General features: G+C 40.2%; 1 protein-coding gene across 2 annotated transcripts in view; it reads right to left on the bottom strand.

Annotated features, from left to right (window-relative positions):
* Window positions 1-272: 272 nt before the first annotated feature.
* LOC118006684 (sorting nexin-18) overlaps window positions 273-15,089 on the bottom strand; it is a 35,129-nt gene continuing 20,312 nt past the window's right edge. The window contains exons 2-3 of one of the 2 annotated variants that reach the window (XM_034999439.1): window positions 8,486-8,628; window positions 273-724 (exon numbers count right to left, since the gene is read on the bottom strand). In XM_034999439.1, the coding sequence (XP_034855330.1) occupies window positions 656-724; window positions 8,486-8,628 (212 nt within the window). In that variant the 3' untranslated portion in view covers window positions 273-655. Of the gene's footprint in view, window positions 725-2,969; window positions 8,629-15,089 lie in introns of those variants that run through there. The other variant, XM_034999438.1, reaches the window with a different exon arrangement.

The following is a 15,089-nucleotide window of genomic DNA, read 5'->3' as shown; positions in this document are numbered from 1 at the left end:
CTGAGGCACAGATCTGAATCCGGCAGGCCCGCCGCGGAACAAAGCCGGCAGTGTGGCTCGGCCCGGCCGCTGTCTCCTCCTGCGGCCGCCTCCTCCGTCCCCTGCAAGCACAACAGAGGTCTGTCTGTGGAAAACGGCCCGCCTGAGCATCCCCACCGCTTGCGCTGCTAGTGCGGACGCAGAGGGCTAGCATCCTAGCATTTCGTTCCTTTCAGATGAAGTTCGGTGTTATTCAAAAACCTGGTGAGTCACCAAGATCTGTTCTCCAAACCACAGCTTTCTTGTCTTCACCGCTGGTGCCTAGCATCCCCCAAGGGGGAGTAAGTCAAGGACAGGGCTTGTCCTCAAGGAGACTACCACACCACCTCCTCATCGGCTCCAGCACCTCGCCCTGCATTCTCACGTAGGTGGTGCGGTGGTTGAGAACACGCTGTGGAGTCAGGTGACCTCGGTTCAAATCCCAGCGTGGCCTCTCTCCAGCTGAGTGACCACTGAGGAGTGTTTTCTTGTTTGTAAAATGGTTTTGCAGGAGAGTTCTGTAGATCAAATCATGTAGGTGATGGCAGGTCATAGTATCCAATCTAGAGCATGATGAACACTCCACGTCTAAGTGGTAGGAATAAGAAGTAGATGTCAGCCCAGGATCTGCGGGTACTTAGCTGCTAAATGCCATCACCAAAGTGTAGGCAAAGGTTGAGACACCGGGACTGGAGCATGTGGAAGGCTTCACAGGACAGGGAGGAAGAAGAGCGGTTACCACAGAGAACAACAGACTATGGTTTGGTCATCTCTCTTTACAGCCCACTTTAAATGTTCTCCTGAACAGCACACGTCCTAATGCTACGGTATTTCAACAAGGAGTAACATAATGAGGACTGACTCGGTCATTATTGTGAGTCCATTGTCCGTACAAGATTGTTCCTTCTATGCTTGTACGGTGGGCTTCCAGGTCTCAGAGGGCTTGGTACAGAGCTAGAGTCCACCCTCCTTCTTACAACATTTTTTTTTCCTGGTAGTTTAAATTTTAAAATTTATCTTTAGTTATCTTTAATTTTATTTTTATTTTTTAAATGGAAAATACATTCAAATTCAAAAGATATAAAAGTATACAATAAATATCTTCCTCCCACCCCTGTCCCCCAGCCACCCAGTTCCCACACCCCAAACCAAACAATGTTACCTTGTTACCAACTGTCATGATCTACTTACAGAAATAACCTACGAATATACGAGGAAATATATTTATTTTTATTTTCTCTTTTACTTAATAGCATATAAAATAGTTCTGCCCTTTTTTTTCCCTTGGGAAAATTCCATAATGCTATATAAAGAGCTTTCTTTTTTTTTTTTAAACGACTGACACCTATAGTTTTTAATCCTTCAGATAACTGTGCAATTTATCATGAAATCACCTGTCAGCATGAGTACCTAAAAAGTCAAATTTTCTTTCCGTGGATTCCAGAATAGGAGCCATTAAAAAGCAACATTTTTCAAGAAAGCTCTTTCTCTGGGATTACAAGTTTCACCTTTCCTGTAAGTACTTTGGTTCAGATAAAGAACACAGGCTCAGAGAATTGATGGTATTCCCCAGTTGCAGCCTTGTACCAAATATGTAGCTGGCACCTGCTATTCCAATCGGCTTACAAGAGAGTTCATAAATGGGCAAGGTGATGAAGAGAATGATCAAAACTAGATGTGAAATACCGACAGATACACTGAAACATCGTCAGTTCTAAGCTGAACCTAATTTGCTAAATCCTTACCTGTTCTCCGATTTTTTTCAAGGTTTTTCTCCTCAAGGGAACCATTATGAATCAAAACCGAAAACTGCATTTTCTAGAACTACTAGGTTGAATGAACAAAAGAAGAACCAAGTTGTCTAACCAAACTTGATCTACACCAATATTTGATTTGTTTCAGGGCATAGTTACTTCAAAAGCCACTCAGAGGCATAAAGTTCAACTTCTCAGAGTGAATGCCTTGAACGTCATTTAGTAATATCTGCAATTGGCATGACGTCAGGGCCAAGATACTAAACGCTGAGCATAGTGCCCCTCTTAGTCTTAGGCTTCAAGGACCTATTTTTAAGGTGTGAAAGCAGCAGACATCAGTACAATCATCATTAATCTGGTGAACAGAAACAGAATTCTGAGCTGTCTGCTGTAGATATTTCTGGTAAGCGCTACAGTACCACCTTCTAAATATACTGGTAGTTAGCTCTTTTAGACCAAGTGGGGAGCCTTATTGGAAAGGGGTTCTCTCTGAAGAGCTGAGCTCCTCCCAAGCCCAACAGGAGGAATTTGATGAGTCTGGGAAGTGATGAACGAGGCTTCCAGATGGAATATGCGAGGATGCTGTGCAGGGTCCTGGGAGCAGGAACCTGGAGAGGGGTCTGGACCTGGGACAGGGCTGGACTGGGGGAGAGCTAGACAAAGCAGGTAGGTGAAAGAGCCATGCCAAAAGCAGGATCTCCTGCCTGACCAGGCCCCAAGTGTGGATTCTTTAATTTTCCACAGCACAGCTGATACGAAGTTCTTACGGCTTAAATCCTTCATCTTTTTTTTTTTTTTTTTAAGATTTTATTTATTTATTTGACAAGAAGAGAGCACAAGTAGGCAGAGTGGTAGACAGAGGGAGAAGGAGAAACAGGCTCCCTGCTGAGCAGGGAGCCCGATGCGGGACTCGATCCCAGGACCCTGGGATCATGACCTGAGCCAAAGGCAGACGCTTAACGACTGAGCCACCCAGGCGCCCCTTAAATCCTTCATCTTACCCCTTCCCTTCTCACATAATCAAGAGGATCTTTATTGTTCTTAGTCCTGCCATGCTTTGGGCTCAGGGCTTTTGATTTGTTATTCAGTTCTCACAATATTTCTGTGAAGGGGATACTATATCCCGATGCAGACAGAAAACTGTCTCAGAGAGATTAAGTGACTAGCTCAACGTCACACAGTGTTTGGGAATGTGGCTATCATTTATTAAGTACCTACTTCTGGAATTTTTTTTATCACTTCCTATGTTATTTATAAAGGGAGTACTGCAAAATGATTGAGGACTTCACTTTCTGGTTAGTCCAATACTCTCAATAATTCAATAAAATCCAAGTAGGTCTGTCCTACCATTGAGGAAATGGAGGCTCAAAGGCAGGTTGGTGAGTTGTCCGAGGTCACTCAGTAGAGAAGTGAGGCTGTGACCCCTAGTTCCAGCACACTGCCTTTCTCACTGTAATGCTGGGTCAGCTTCCCCACTGTGCTTGCAGACAAGTCCAACAACTCAGCAGTTATTAGCTGGAGCCATTTCCTGGAGCGACTGGAAATTTAAACCACTACTAAAATAAGGTCTGATGCATCTGGCCCCTTTCAAGTTAGAAAGCATGTCCAGATAGGCCGATGGGACTCACAGCAACAGAATATCACATGTTTCTAAGTTGCTCTGAAGGTGGCTTCACAGGGACAACTGGCCCTGTCCTAGGCAGACTTCTGGTACACGTTCACCCAAGGAAGTGAAACCGTTCTTCAAACCAGACAGGCCACTATAGCAGTCCCGCAGCCCCATCTGGGCCACAGGAATGATGGGATTGGGACATCCTGGCAGCAGAGCCAAGTGGGAGGAACCAGTGATCCCTAGAAAGGCTTCAGCTGTGACCCAATCCCAGATTAACCTCGCCCTAGCCCAGGGGCCTGGCATGGAGGCAGATGCTCAGATGCCCAGCTCGTTTCTCCAGGTTCCTGGCCTAGATCCCTAGCAGAGCATCCTCTGTACTCTGCCCAGAAGTCCGCTTCACTTCCCAGAGCTTACTACGTGAGTTCTGTTGCTTCCTCCTGTGACCAAGTGGAACTTGCCATGGCTAACTGTGACCCTGACCAACTGGAATTCAACATTCGACTTGACATTAGTTCCTGGTTCTGCCAGGGCTACTCTGATGGCAACTGAAACCCATTTACGTTTGCATGGAGGTGGCAATTGGAGAGAAGGGGAAACCACTGGGTTTTGGTTCTTCTCCCCTCTCCCTTCATATCGCTATGGAAATGTCACACCTTGCCTGCTTCCCCCACTGAGACAGATCAGAGCAGCACATAAATCTCTGGGGACACGGTGACAGGACCAGAGACTCTCTTCTCCAACAGAAATGAATGCAGAGAGGGGACTTTCAGAGCTTCCCTTTGCACCACCTTCATGCCCAGTGCACAAAGCAGAACAGAATACCTATCGATCTAGCAGTGGGGACCTGGGAAATGGGCTGGGGTTTCTGAGAAGCAGGGAAATGGCATCCAATGTAATCTGGTTTAAATTAGCACAGATTTGAGCCAAATCCCCATTGACTCTGAGCTCTGTCACTCAGTCTGTGTAATCTTGGGCAAAAGATACTAGATATCTCTGATCCTTTTAATTCATCTATGAACAGGAGATAGAATCTCCAGGTTTATTGTGAGGACTACCGCATGAAGCCCATTTTAAGAGGTTCCAACCATTTCCTTTCTTCCCTCACATACCCTTTAAGACAACCTCTCCATCTCATACCCACCCCACGCCCAACCCACAGCTGATTTGTCCAGCTTGGGTCAGGTGTTCCCCCACTGGCCTAAGGAACCCTGTGAACTAAAAGATGTCTGGGCCATTTAGACATACTGGAAGATGCTGAGAAAGCCAAGCCACAGGATGTAAAAAAGGAAAAAAGAATAAAACAGATTCATAAAGAAAAGAAGCTGACAGAGATTACAAAGCCCCACATAGAAGGCAAGCTTAGTTCCAGATGGGACTTTGGCCTCATGTGGGATTCACCAGGTCCCTGTACCCATCCCTGATCCTTTGTATCTTGAATGAGGATGGTGTGAGCTGTCCAATTTCTGGCAACCAACAGTGACAGACCGCAAGAGAGGTGGTGTGAAGTACTGTACTCAAGTACCTATTATGTGTAGGTGCTAGACTCACAATAGCTATTATTTCAAAACATCTCACTCACAGTTTACTGCTATATGCCTAATAGTTATGGAAGATACTAACATAAGCAGATACTCAGTGGGACTACCTGAAAGGCTTAGTCAAACTAGCTCATTTCATGAACAATGTCTATGGCAACTGCAGAAGGAAGCGTAGGACAGTGAACACACTCTTCTATTTTTTTATATAAGTCTTTCACATTAAATAAACGCCTCCTTGACTACTGGAGAAAAAAATAATTATATTCCACTGAAGCTGAGAAATAAAGCAACCTTTGTTTATTCTTTTAAAAGATAAACATGACTGATCTGCACTAATCATAACATTTGAATGAAATAAAACGATGTTCAACATTTTAGTCTATAAATAATTAATACCCTATTTTACTAATTCTGTTAGCCAAAGATAAGACTGCAAATGAGAAAATTGGATAATGCTTACTGATTTAAAGGTATCAGACATGGTATTTGATTCTGAGGAAATGAAGACATAAATGGAAAAAAAAAAAAAAACGCCTATAGCAACAAACCTGGCAAAGAATGACATTTAAAGGTCGATACATAAATTTCACATGCTTGACTTGACAGACTGAAACATTTTTCAAGTCCTTAATTATGAAAACAGCAGCAAAACGTAAGACAATTAAAACCTGGCATTTAAGACTCTGCTGTGTTGTTACGAAGACATGTAGGACAACTATATCAGTGAAGCCCAGGAAACTACTCTATTCCCAATTACTACTCTATGCAAACCAACATGCACGGACTCTGCTGCACTTTCAAATGGGTTCCCTTGTTCTGGGTTTAAACTGTGCCTATAGATACAACAGCCTGAGCGTCATGGGGTTGTCATGCATGGCTGCAGACCCAGTCTCACTGCATGACAATTATTACAGCACATCAACAAGTCCGTTTGTAATGAAAATAGCAAAACCAGGCTCAAGTGGACACCCTCATGTTATAAATACATCACATATCAAAATTACAAATTACAGAAATAAAGACAAATAATGGCATGAAGGGCATGATAGTTTATTTTAAAAAACTGTACCACACTGATCATAATGACCAGCATACACATTATGATGGCTTTTCTCTTGGGTATTAACATTGCAGTATTTTTGTATACTGAAATGTTTTAATAGGACCAAGAACGTTAGAGAAATAAAGATCTTAGATGAAAATGAACACTAGTAATTCTGGTGTCCTACCCCCACAGAATTCATTTAAACCCCTTATGAATCAGTGGCATTATAATGTTATGTAGTTATGAAGAACAAAAGTTCTCTTCTAAGTAGGCAGCATGAACTTATACCTCCTGTACTTTAATCTTTAGTTTTTATAATTTAAGCTATGTCCACCCTGGCTAAAGCACAATCATAAAGACACCTCAGATAATTTCCATGCTACCACTGCACAACTTTAGTGATTTTACTTAAGAAAAAAAAAAAAAAAATCAAACCACCATCAAAATAAAGAGGCAAATAAGAATGATTTTCAAATCATTTGAAAAGCATAGTGCTTATCTGTCCGATACAGACTCAAACTTAAATTAAATGCTATAATTATAATCTCCAAACTTCTGCAATAAAGTTAACATATATATATATACATATATATATATGTATATATATATATGGGTCTTGCTTATAGAACTGTATTTTGCAATCAACAAGAGGAAGTTACTTTTGAGAGAACAATGTATTTGGTTACAATCCCATGTATCTGGAGTAGAGACAAAGCCACATGATGTTAAATCTGGCTCTAGGTTACCTAAGGTATAAAATTTTGATCAAAATTACGATAGTCTGATAAAAATCCAACCCATATGAGATGATTTTTTAGAGTAAATGTGTTATTGAGTAATTATTTCAATAACCGTTTCTTTTTTGACTGTCTGCAAATTGACCCTTTCTTTTTTAATCAATGTGACTCACCAATATTTCAAATTGACCTCTTTACTTCCGTGTTACCATTTCAATATCCAGGGACTTCTGAGGCAGCATAAGTCTGACTTCATAAAAACAGTAGATACTTTAACCTTTCAGTGACAATTTTTAAATCTGTAAACTCAAGAATCACATTATTTATAGCTCAGCAACTATAAAAACATTGAGATTTTGGCATCTGAAGCCAGAATCTCTTTGTGCTTTTTAAATTAAGCTGCTTTTGAATCTTTTTGGTATTTATCAGCCATTCATATTTCCCTTATAATAATAAAAGAATATATTTAAAATAACTTTTAAAGTTAAATGTCCTGGGGGCTTATCAATATTTAAAAAAAAAAACAATTATTTTTTTCTCCTTCAGCATTTGGAATAGTAGAAATTATTTCTGGTCCCTCTTTAGATCAACCAACACTACTTTCAATCACGTATAACACTGAATTTTACAGACATCCCTGAAAAGTTTTTGATTAAGTAAACGAGTGAATCACAGTGGAGTCTCAATCAGTTAACAGTGTAGATCCATTAAAAAAGAAAAAACTGAATATTAAAATCTTCAAGCTAAAAAAAAAAAGAAAGAAAGCCCTCCTAAGAATTAAAACCAAGTGTGTGTCATCACTGATTCTGTGCTTGTGTCCCCAACCGATTAGACTCCTCCTTCTCTGTGTTATAAGACATGCTCGTTTCAACCTCCACGCCAAGTCTCCAGGACACTTGATTGAAGAGGCTATGTTACTACAGCATCTAAGGGAATAGAGTGGCACCATTTTCTTCCCTAATAGACTTCATGTTCAAAGATGAGCATCAGGCCTCCCTCCGCTGCGCTCACCAGCGTGTATCAGGGGACAAAACTTGCCGTGAAAACTGATGACAGCTGATCCGCCCAGCCTGCCCCCAGCGCCAATATGAGGTTACCAACAGGTTTGTCATTATATGCACTAGCCTTTCACTCTTTCGATCAGAAAAGTTGTGGTTACTTAAAAAAAAGGGAGGGAGGTGGAGAAATGAAAAACCAAGAGTTTAAAGGCACAAAGTCGCATAGCTGCTCTAGTTGGAGTTTGTAAACAGAGAACAGGTTGAATTTAGGTAATCCCAATCTATGAGAGTAAAAAGGCATCCACAGCAGGCTTTTATCCAGCCAGCTTCTTTGAGACCCTTCATGGGTTTTGAGGTCTACAAAGTATGCACTAAAATACCCATACTTCAAAAAGCAATAAGGCAAATAGTATAATCATTATTCCAAAAGTTACAATGGTAGTGTAGGCATACATAATATAATTTAGTTACAATGTGTGGTACTGTTTCTATTATATAACCATATTAACTGTTTCTTTCCTACATAATTATATATTCAGCCGAGCTTCAGTTGAACACAAAACCATCCTTGTACCACCACTGATAGTTGGCAATAGCTCTTTGATAGCAGTTTTTATTCTGCTGTAGAAATATCCTTGAACTGAAAAAAGTCCACAACCCAATGACCAGTCATTAAACACTATCATATTTATGAAGAGCTTCTTCCAACTTCTGTGTCACTTTTTGGAAAAATATTATTTGCTGTTGTAAGAAATGCTGCATCTGTGATTTAAAGTCTCTTACTCGAATTTGATGGAAGTGGTGAATTTCAGCCAAAGTGGCAAAAGAAATAGTGTTACAGCGATCTTGAATGCCATCAGCCTTTTGCAGCTCCATCTTCCCTTCTTCCACGTGTCGCCTACTCTCCTTTACTTTGGTAAGAGCTCCTGTAGTTAAAAAAAAATTAATTAAATACATATACACATGTATCCCACTGGCAAAGCTACATAGTAAACAGACTCTTGAGCATTATAAATACTTGCCTAAGCTATTTAAAGCCCTTTGGAACTTAAAGGGAACTTAAATGACTGTTACTAGAAAACAAAGGAATCTGATAGGGTTTCTGAAAACCCCTACACCGCTGCGATTTCACTTCTCAAAACCAGCACTTGCCAAGTGACCAACTATCTACAGTATGTTTCATCTCCTCCAAGTAGAGAGACTATATGGAATAGATCATAAACTGCAAGGAGCTGTCTTTAAAAATACAAACCAAGAAACTGCGATTTTTACTTAAGGGAAAGCGTATGACACCATGACACACACCTATAATAAGAAAGTTATCTATAAACACATTACCCCAAAGAAGGTGCATATCTACTTCCACAGAAAGTCTCCCCGAAGAATTCTTGTTGAAGATTCTAGAACTAGATCCTGAAACATGTTAGTGCCAACTCTGTGTTTCAGAAATCATGCTATGTCACGGAGGGGCCTTGGAAATGATGGCAGTCTACAATGGGAGGCCACCCTCAATGGGGCTGGCCAGTGAAGAAGGGGTGATTCCATGTGCCACCAGGAGACTCACACCTGGAGCACTGAGGCCCTGTGAAGTAAGAATTTCTTGAGGAGCTGTAAGGATCAAGGAGTTTGAGTCCGCTCTAGTCATGACCTGGGAATGAAGCCAGAGGGGCCATAGCCTCTTGTCAAGAAATGTCACCAGAGGGTGTGTGCAAAGGGGAAGGAAAGGGACGGTCACTCTGGCAGGTGCCACATGAGGGCAGACCTTCCCCCAAAAGCATCATCACATGAAGACAGAGAGCTAAGGATGTTTAAGGGTAGGAAACAAAGGATCTTCACGGGTTCTTAGAAATGAATGATGATAAAGCTCAAATCACTTAAACATGGCCAGCTCAAGAATTCAGATTTCCTGACTCCATCTAGCACTTACTCTACTAACCCAAGACGAAAGGTGAGAGAGAAATGTCCAGGACACCTGGCTGGGCAGTCTTCAACATGGTGATACTAAAGCGGACAAAAGAAGGGAACCCGTTTAGGAGGAGCTAGGAAAGCTGAGGAATTCTGGTTCAGAAATGTTCAGTTTTAGCTGATGGTGAAATACACAAGGGGAAAAGCCCTATTTCTAAATTTCTTCAAATCTCCTAAATAATACAGAGTTAAACCTAGCATTGCATAAAACCCTTAGGGGGTAAACAGCATGCTTTTTTTGGGGGGGGGGGCGCATTTTTTGGCATAGCTCAAAGACCTGAGAAATTAAAAGTGTTATATATACATTTAGTGATTATGTATGTACATTTGCACTTCTTTATTCTAAACGAGGGCTTTAAGTGAGAAGCAGTAGAGACTTCCACTTGACCTCACAGCAGAGATGCGGGGTCTCCTCCGTAGACAGAAATCATTTGCATTAACATGGTTTCAAGTAGAACCCTGACCAATCCCACCAGGAAGCCATCCCTCTGAAAGTGGGCACTTGTCACCCGTCTGCCATTGCCAGCAGGACTAGGAAAGCCATAAAATCTGCCTGCTTGTCATTTCTACTAAAGAGAAAGAACCCTCCCCGCAAAAAGAGAAAGAAATAAATTTTTATAGCGAATTTATCTTTCGTGTATTTGTACCAGTCTCACAATTTATATACAAAAATTAAAGTCGAAAAGACCAGGAAAGCATATGAGACAGAAATAAAGGAAAAAATTTTCAAAAAGATGACTGAGAATATGCAATTATGAAATACATGTTTCAAATGGCAAAGAGAGAGACAGAAAGACAGAGAGGAAACGGGAAGTTAAGAGAAAAGACTCAGGTGACTTGACTATTTTATCATGATTCCACTCCCAGGTGCCCAAGCGCACTGGGCAAACAGTGAGAACATGCGGCGTCCTACCCTGAGCGTCCGTGATGCATCTCTGCAGCATGCTGCAAGTATTACTCGTTCCAGTTACTAGAGCCTGGAGAATAGAGTCCCGCAGACAGGGCTTCTGAAGCCTGGCCTGGAGCTGGGTGAACGTCAACTAAGCTGCAGCTCATCCAACTCTGAATGAGATCACCATATTCTTAGAAATGACCCTCTAGTATACAGAATTACAGATGTGCTCTCTAAAAACCAACTTAAACGTGAACAAGTCTTAAGTTCTCGCAATTTATCACCCAGGCATACATTTTTAAAACTCTTGGACACAACAGCAAGTATTAAATCTCTCTGAGGCCTAAGGACTTTTGTCATTTAAGTTTTTTAAGTGTACATCCCAAAGGAGTCAACAGGAATTTAAGACTCATTTTTCTCCCAAATATGAATTTAGTAAATAACACAAATGTTGCCACCTGCAAAGTCCCCAAAAGGTTCGGCTCTGGGGCAAGGATTTTAATTCGTTCAACAAACGTTTATGGAAGACCTGGTGTGTATAGAGCATACTGCTACAACAAGGAGATTCAAGTATTTCAGCATTCAAAACCCCACCCCCTGCTTCTTTCTTGAGGAAGCCACTTGGCAAAGCACATGGGGAGGACAGGCACACAATCAGGACATGAAGTGAAACAGAACCACAAAGTACATAATTCTGCATCAAAGTTAAATATGTCTTTCTTCAAGATAATATGTGAAATTGTATCACCAGGGAAAATGCTCAGAGGACCTACTACATGCCAGGCACTGTGCTAAGGACAAGGTTGGAGGTGGGAAGTGAGCAGGGAACACGCATATATAAATAAGTAAATGGTAGCTTCCCAAAACAGTAATAGCATATGCTAGACACTATGCTAAAATGTGTATGGAACCACGAAAGACCCTGAACAGCCCAAGCAGTCTGGAAAAAGAAGAACAAAGCTAGAAGTATCACAATTCCAGATTTCAGGATATACTACTACCAAGCTGTAGTTATCAAAACAGTATGGTACTGGCACAAAAATAGACACATAGGTCAATGGAACAGAATAGAGTCCAGAAATAAACTCACCATTTTTATGGTCAATTACTACAAAGGAGGCACGAATTTACAATGGGAAAAAGACAATAGTGCTGGGAAAACTGGACAGCTGTATGCAAAACAATGAAACTGGACCACTTTCTTATACCATGAACAAAAATAAACTCAAAATGGATTAAAGACCTAAATGTGAGACCTGAAACCATAAAATTCCTAGAAGAGAACATAGGCACTAATTTCTTTGACATCAGTGGTAGATACTTTTTCTAGATATGTCTTCTCTGATAAGGGAAACAAAAGCAAAATTAAACCATTGGGACTACACCAAAATAAAGTCTTTGCACAGCAAAGGAAACCATCAACAAAAATCCCACCTACTGAATCAGATATTTCAAATGATTTTTTTATTTTATTATGTTATGTTAATCACCATACATGACATCATTAGTTTTTGATGTAGTGTTCCATGATTCATTGTTTGCATATAACACCCAGTGCTCCATTCAATACATGCCCTCTTTAATACTCATCACCAGGCAAACCCATCCTCCCACCCCCCCCACCCTCTAGAACCCTCAGTTTGTTTCTCAGAGTCCATAGTCTCTCATGGTTCTCCCCCTCTGATTTCCCCCCCTCATTGGTCCCTTCCTACTATCTTCCGTTTTTTGTTTTGTTTTGTTTTAACATATAATGTATTATTTGTTTCAGAGGTACAGGTCTGTGATTCAAGTCTTACACAATTCACAGTGCTCACCATAGCACATCCTCCCCAATGTCTATCACTCAGCCACCGCATCCCTTACACCCCCCACCACTCCAGCAACCCTCAGTTTGTTTCCTGAGATTAAGAATTCTTCATATCAGTGAGATCATGATACTTGTCTTTCTCTGATTGACTTATTTCCCTTAGCATAATACCCTCTAGTTCCATCCACGTCGTTGCAAATGGCAAGATTTCAGGGGTTTTTTTGATGGCTGCATAATATTCCAGCAAATGATATTTCTGATAAGGGGTTAATATCTAAAATACATAAAGGACTTCTACAACTCAACACCAAAAAACCAAATAATCCAATTAAAAAATGGGCAGAGGACCTGGACAGACATTTTCCCAAAGAAGACATACAGATGGCCAACAGATACATGAAAAGATGCTCAACATCACACATCATCAGGGGAAATGCAAATTAAAACCACAATGAATTATCACTTTATACCTGTCACAATGACTAAATAAAAAACACAAGAAATAATAAGTATTGGTGAGGATGTGGAGAAAAGGGAACCCCCAACACTGTTTATAGGAATGCAAATTGGCAGCCACTGTGGAAAACAGTATAGTTCCTCAAAAAATTAAAAATAGAATTACCACATGATCCAGTAATTCCACCATTGGGTATCTGCCCAAAGAAAATGAAAACATTAATTTGAAAAGATATGTATACCACCCCCCCCAATGTTTATTGCAGCCTTACTTACAATGGCCAAGATATGGAAGCAACCTGAAAGTCCTTGATAGAATGGATTAAAAAGATGTGTCACTCACTCACACACACACACACAGACACACACACAGACTGGAATATTACTCAGCCATAAAAATTAATGAAATCTTGCCTTTTGCAACAACATGGATGGAGCAAGAAGATGTATAATGCTAAGTGAAATAAGTCAGCCAGAGGAACACAAATACCATATGCTCTCACTCACAGGTGGAATTTAAGAAACAAAACAAAGTGAAAAAAGAGACAAAACAGACTCTTAAATACAGAGAACGAACTGGTGTTTGCCAGAGGGGAGGTGGGTAGGGTATGGGTGAAACAGATAAAGGGGATTAAGAGTACACTTATCTTGATGAGCAATGTACAGAATTGCTCAATCATTATATTGTACACCTGACACTAATGTAACACTGTATGTTAATTACACTTGTATAAAATGTGTGTGTGTGTATATATATATATACAGACACACACACATATATTTTTTTAGGCACTTTTCATATACTATCACTATCCCTATTGCAATTTTACAACAGACATTACTCTTATTTTTGTAAGAAAACTGGGGAAGCTACTCAACCTCTTTGAGTGTCAAATTGGCCAGGTAACCAGGTAAGATGCGGAGATGGAATGTGAATGCATGATTGACTTCAAAGCAAACACTATTTAGAAATATTCAGAAAAGAAATTGGAGACTGAATGGGCAAAACGGCAGCCAGGCGGTCCTAGGTTAGCAGGGTGCTGGGGGATAAAAGCTGGGCAGCTGAAAATCAGCTATTTGTCCTCCTTTTGGCCACGGGCCTCCTCACATGCCCTGTACCTGTGGCTGAGGCCCCTGTACCACCCTTCTCACCTTATGAAGTCCCTGGCTTCTATTTTGATATGCAATTCTGAAGGCCTTGTGAGCATATAAAAGAACTATATAGGTTTTGAAAATTTCCCTCTGGAATCTTAATAACCTCACTGAATTCACTAATTGTGCCTGTAAACCAAATTAATATTTATAAGATGTCTGATTTTCTTGTCTTTGTAACAACACTTAGGTGCCACAAAACAAAACATTGGAAAAGCAGCACGTACTTCATGATTTTGAAAAATCTAAGCCCAAAAGTACATGGGAGGGAAGGAGGTGTCTTTCTCTCCCTTGTTCTCACTCTCTATCTGCTTAGATCCTATTGAAAGATTATATAAATTAAGAACTACAACCAAAAATAGTAACACACAATCCCTTTAGGGATACACAGGCTTTGCCTCTGTTTGCTCTGATACAGTTGGACATCCTGGCAAAAAAAAAAAATTACTTTATTTGCAAACTAGGAAGGACAGAACAAACCATTAAGGACAGTAAGCACCCAAAGGCCAATTCCACTTGGAATTTTGGTTTAACCCACTTAATGCAATTCAAATCCATTAGCATAATGTATCAGGATGACAGTATCAGGGTGATAGGAGATATGAGAGATTTTTTTTTAAAGAGACATAGTTCCTGTTTTGGGGGCTCAAATTTTTTTTTAAGGTGACTTACATGCCTGAAACAGTTAAGGACCTATACAAAAAAGCATATGAAGGTACTAAACAGCATACTTTAAATGTACAAACTCTGGTAGAATAATGAGTGCCATGTATAAGGAGTTGTAAGACTGTACCATGAATTAAGAGCAATTTTTAAAACAACCTCCTTTTTAAGTGAAATGTAGATAAACTGATTTACTCCAGATCTGCTTTCAGAAGAAAGATGATTAACAACAAAACAAGTTGACAGCAGTATACTTTTTAAAAAATCATTAAGAGTTCCTGAATATATCCTGAGTTGAAGTGACAGTTCCCTCTATGAGCTGGTTGTTAAAGCTCAGGATGACAACAACATCCTAAGCCAATTAAAAAATATATGTATGTTATCTTTTGTAAAATATTTTACAAAGTTTTTAAAAAAATATTTCCTTTAAGAAGAAAGCCATTTTGGTTTTT

This window comes from Mirounga leonina, unplaced genomic scaffold, assembly GCF_011800145.1.
Source record: "Mirounga leonina isolate KUSES-001 unplaced genomic scaffold, KU_Mleo_1.0 Mir_98, whole genome shotgun sequence".
NCBI classification, from domain to species: domain Eukaryota; kingdom Metazoa; phylum Chordata; class Mammalia; order Carnivora; family Phocidae; genus Mirounga; species Mirounga leonina.
This window is presented reverse-complemented; position numbering and strand designations above follow the sequence as displayed.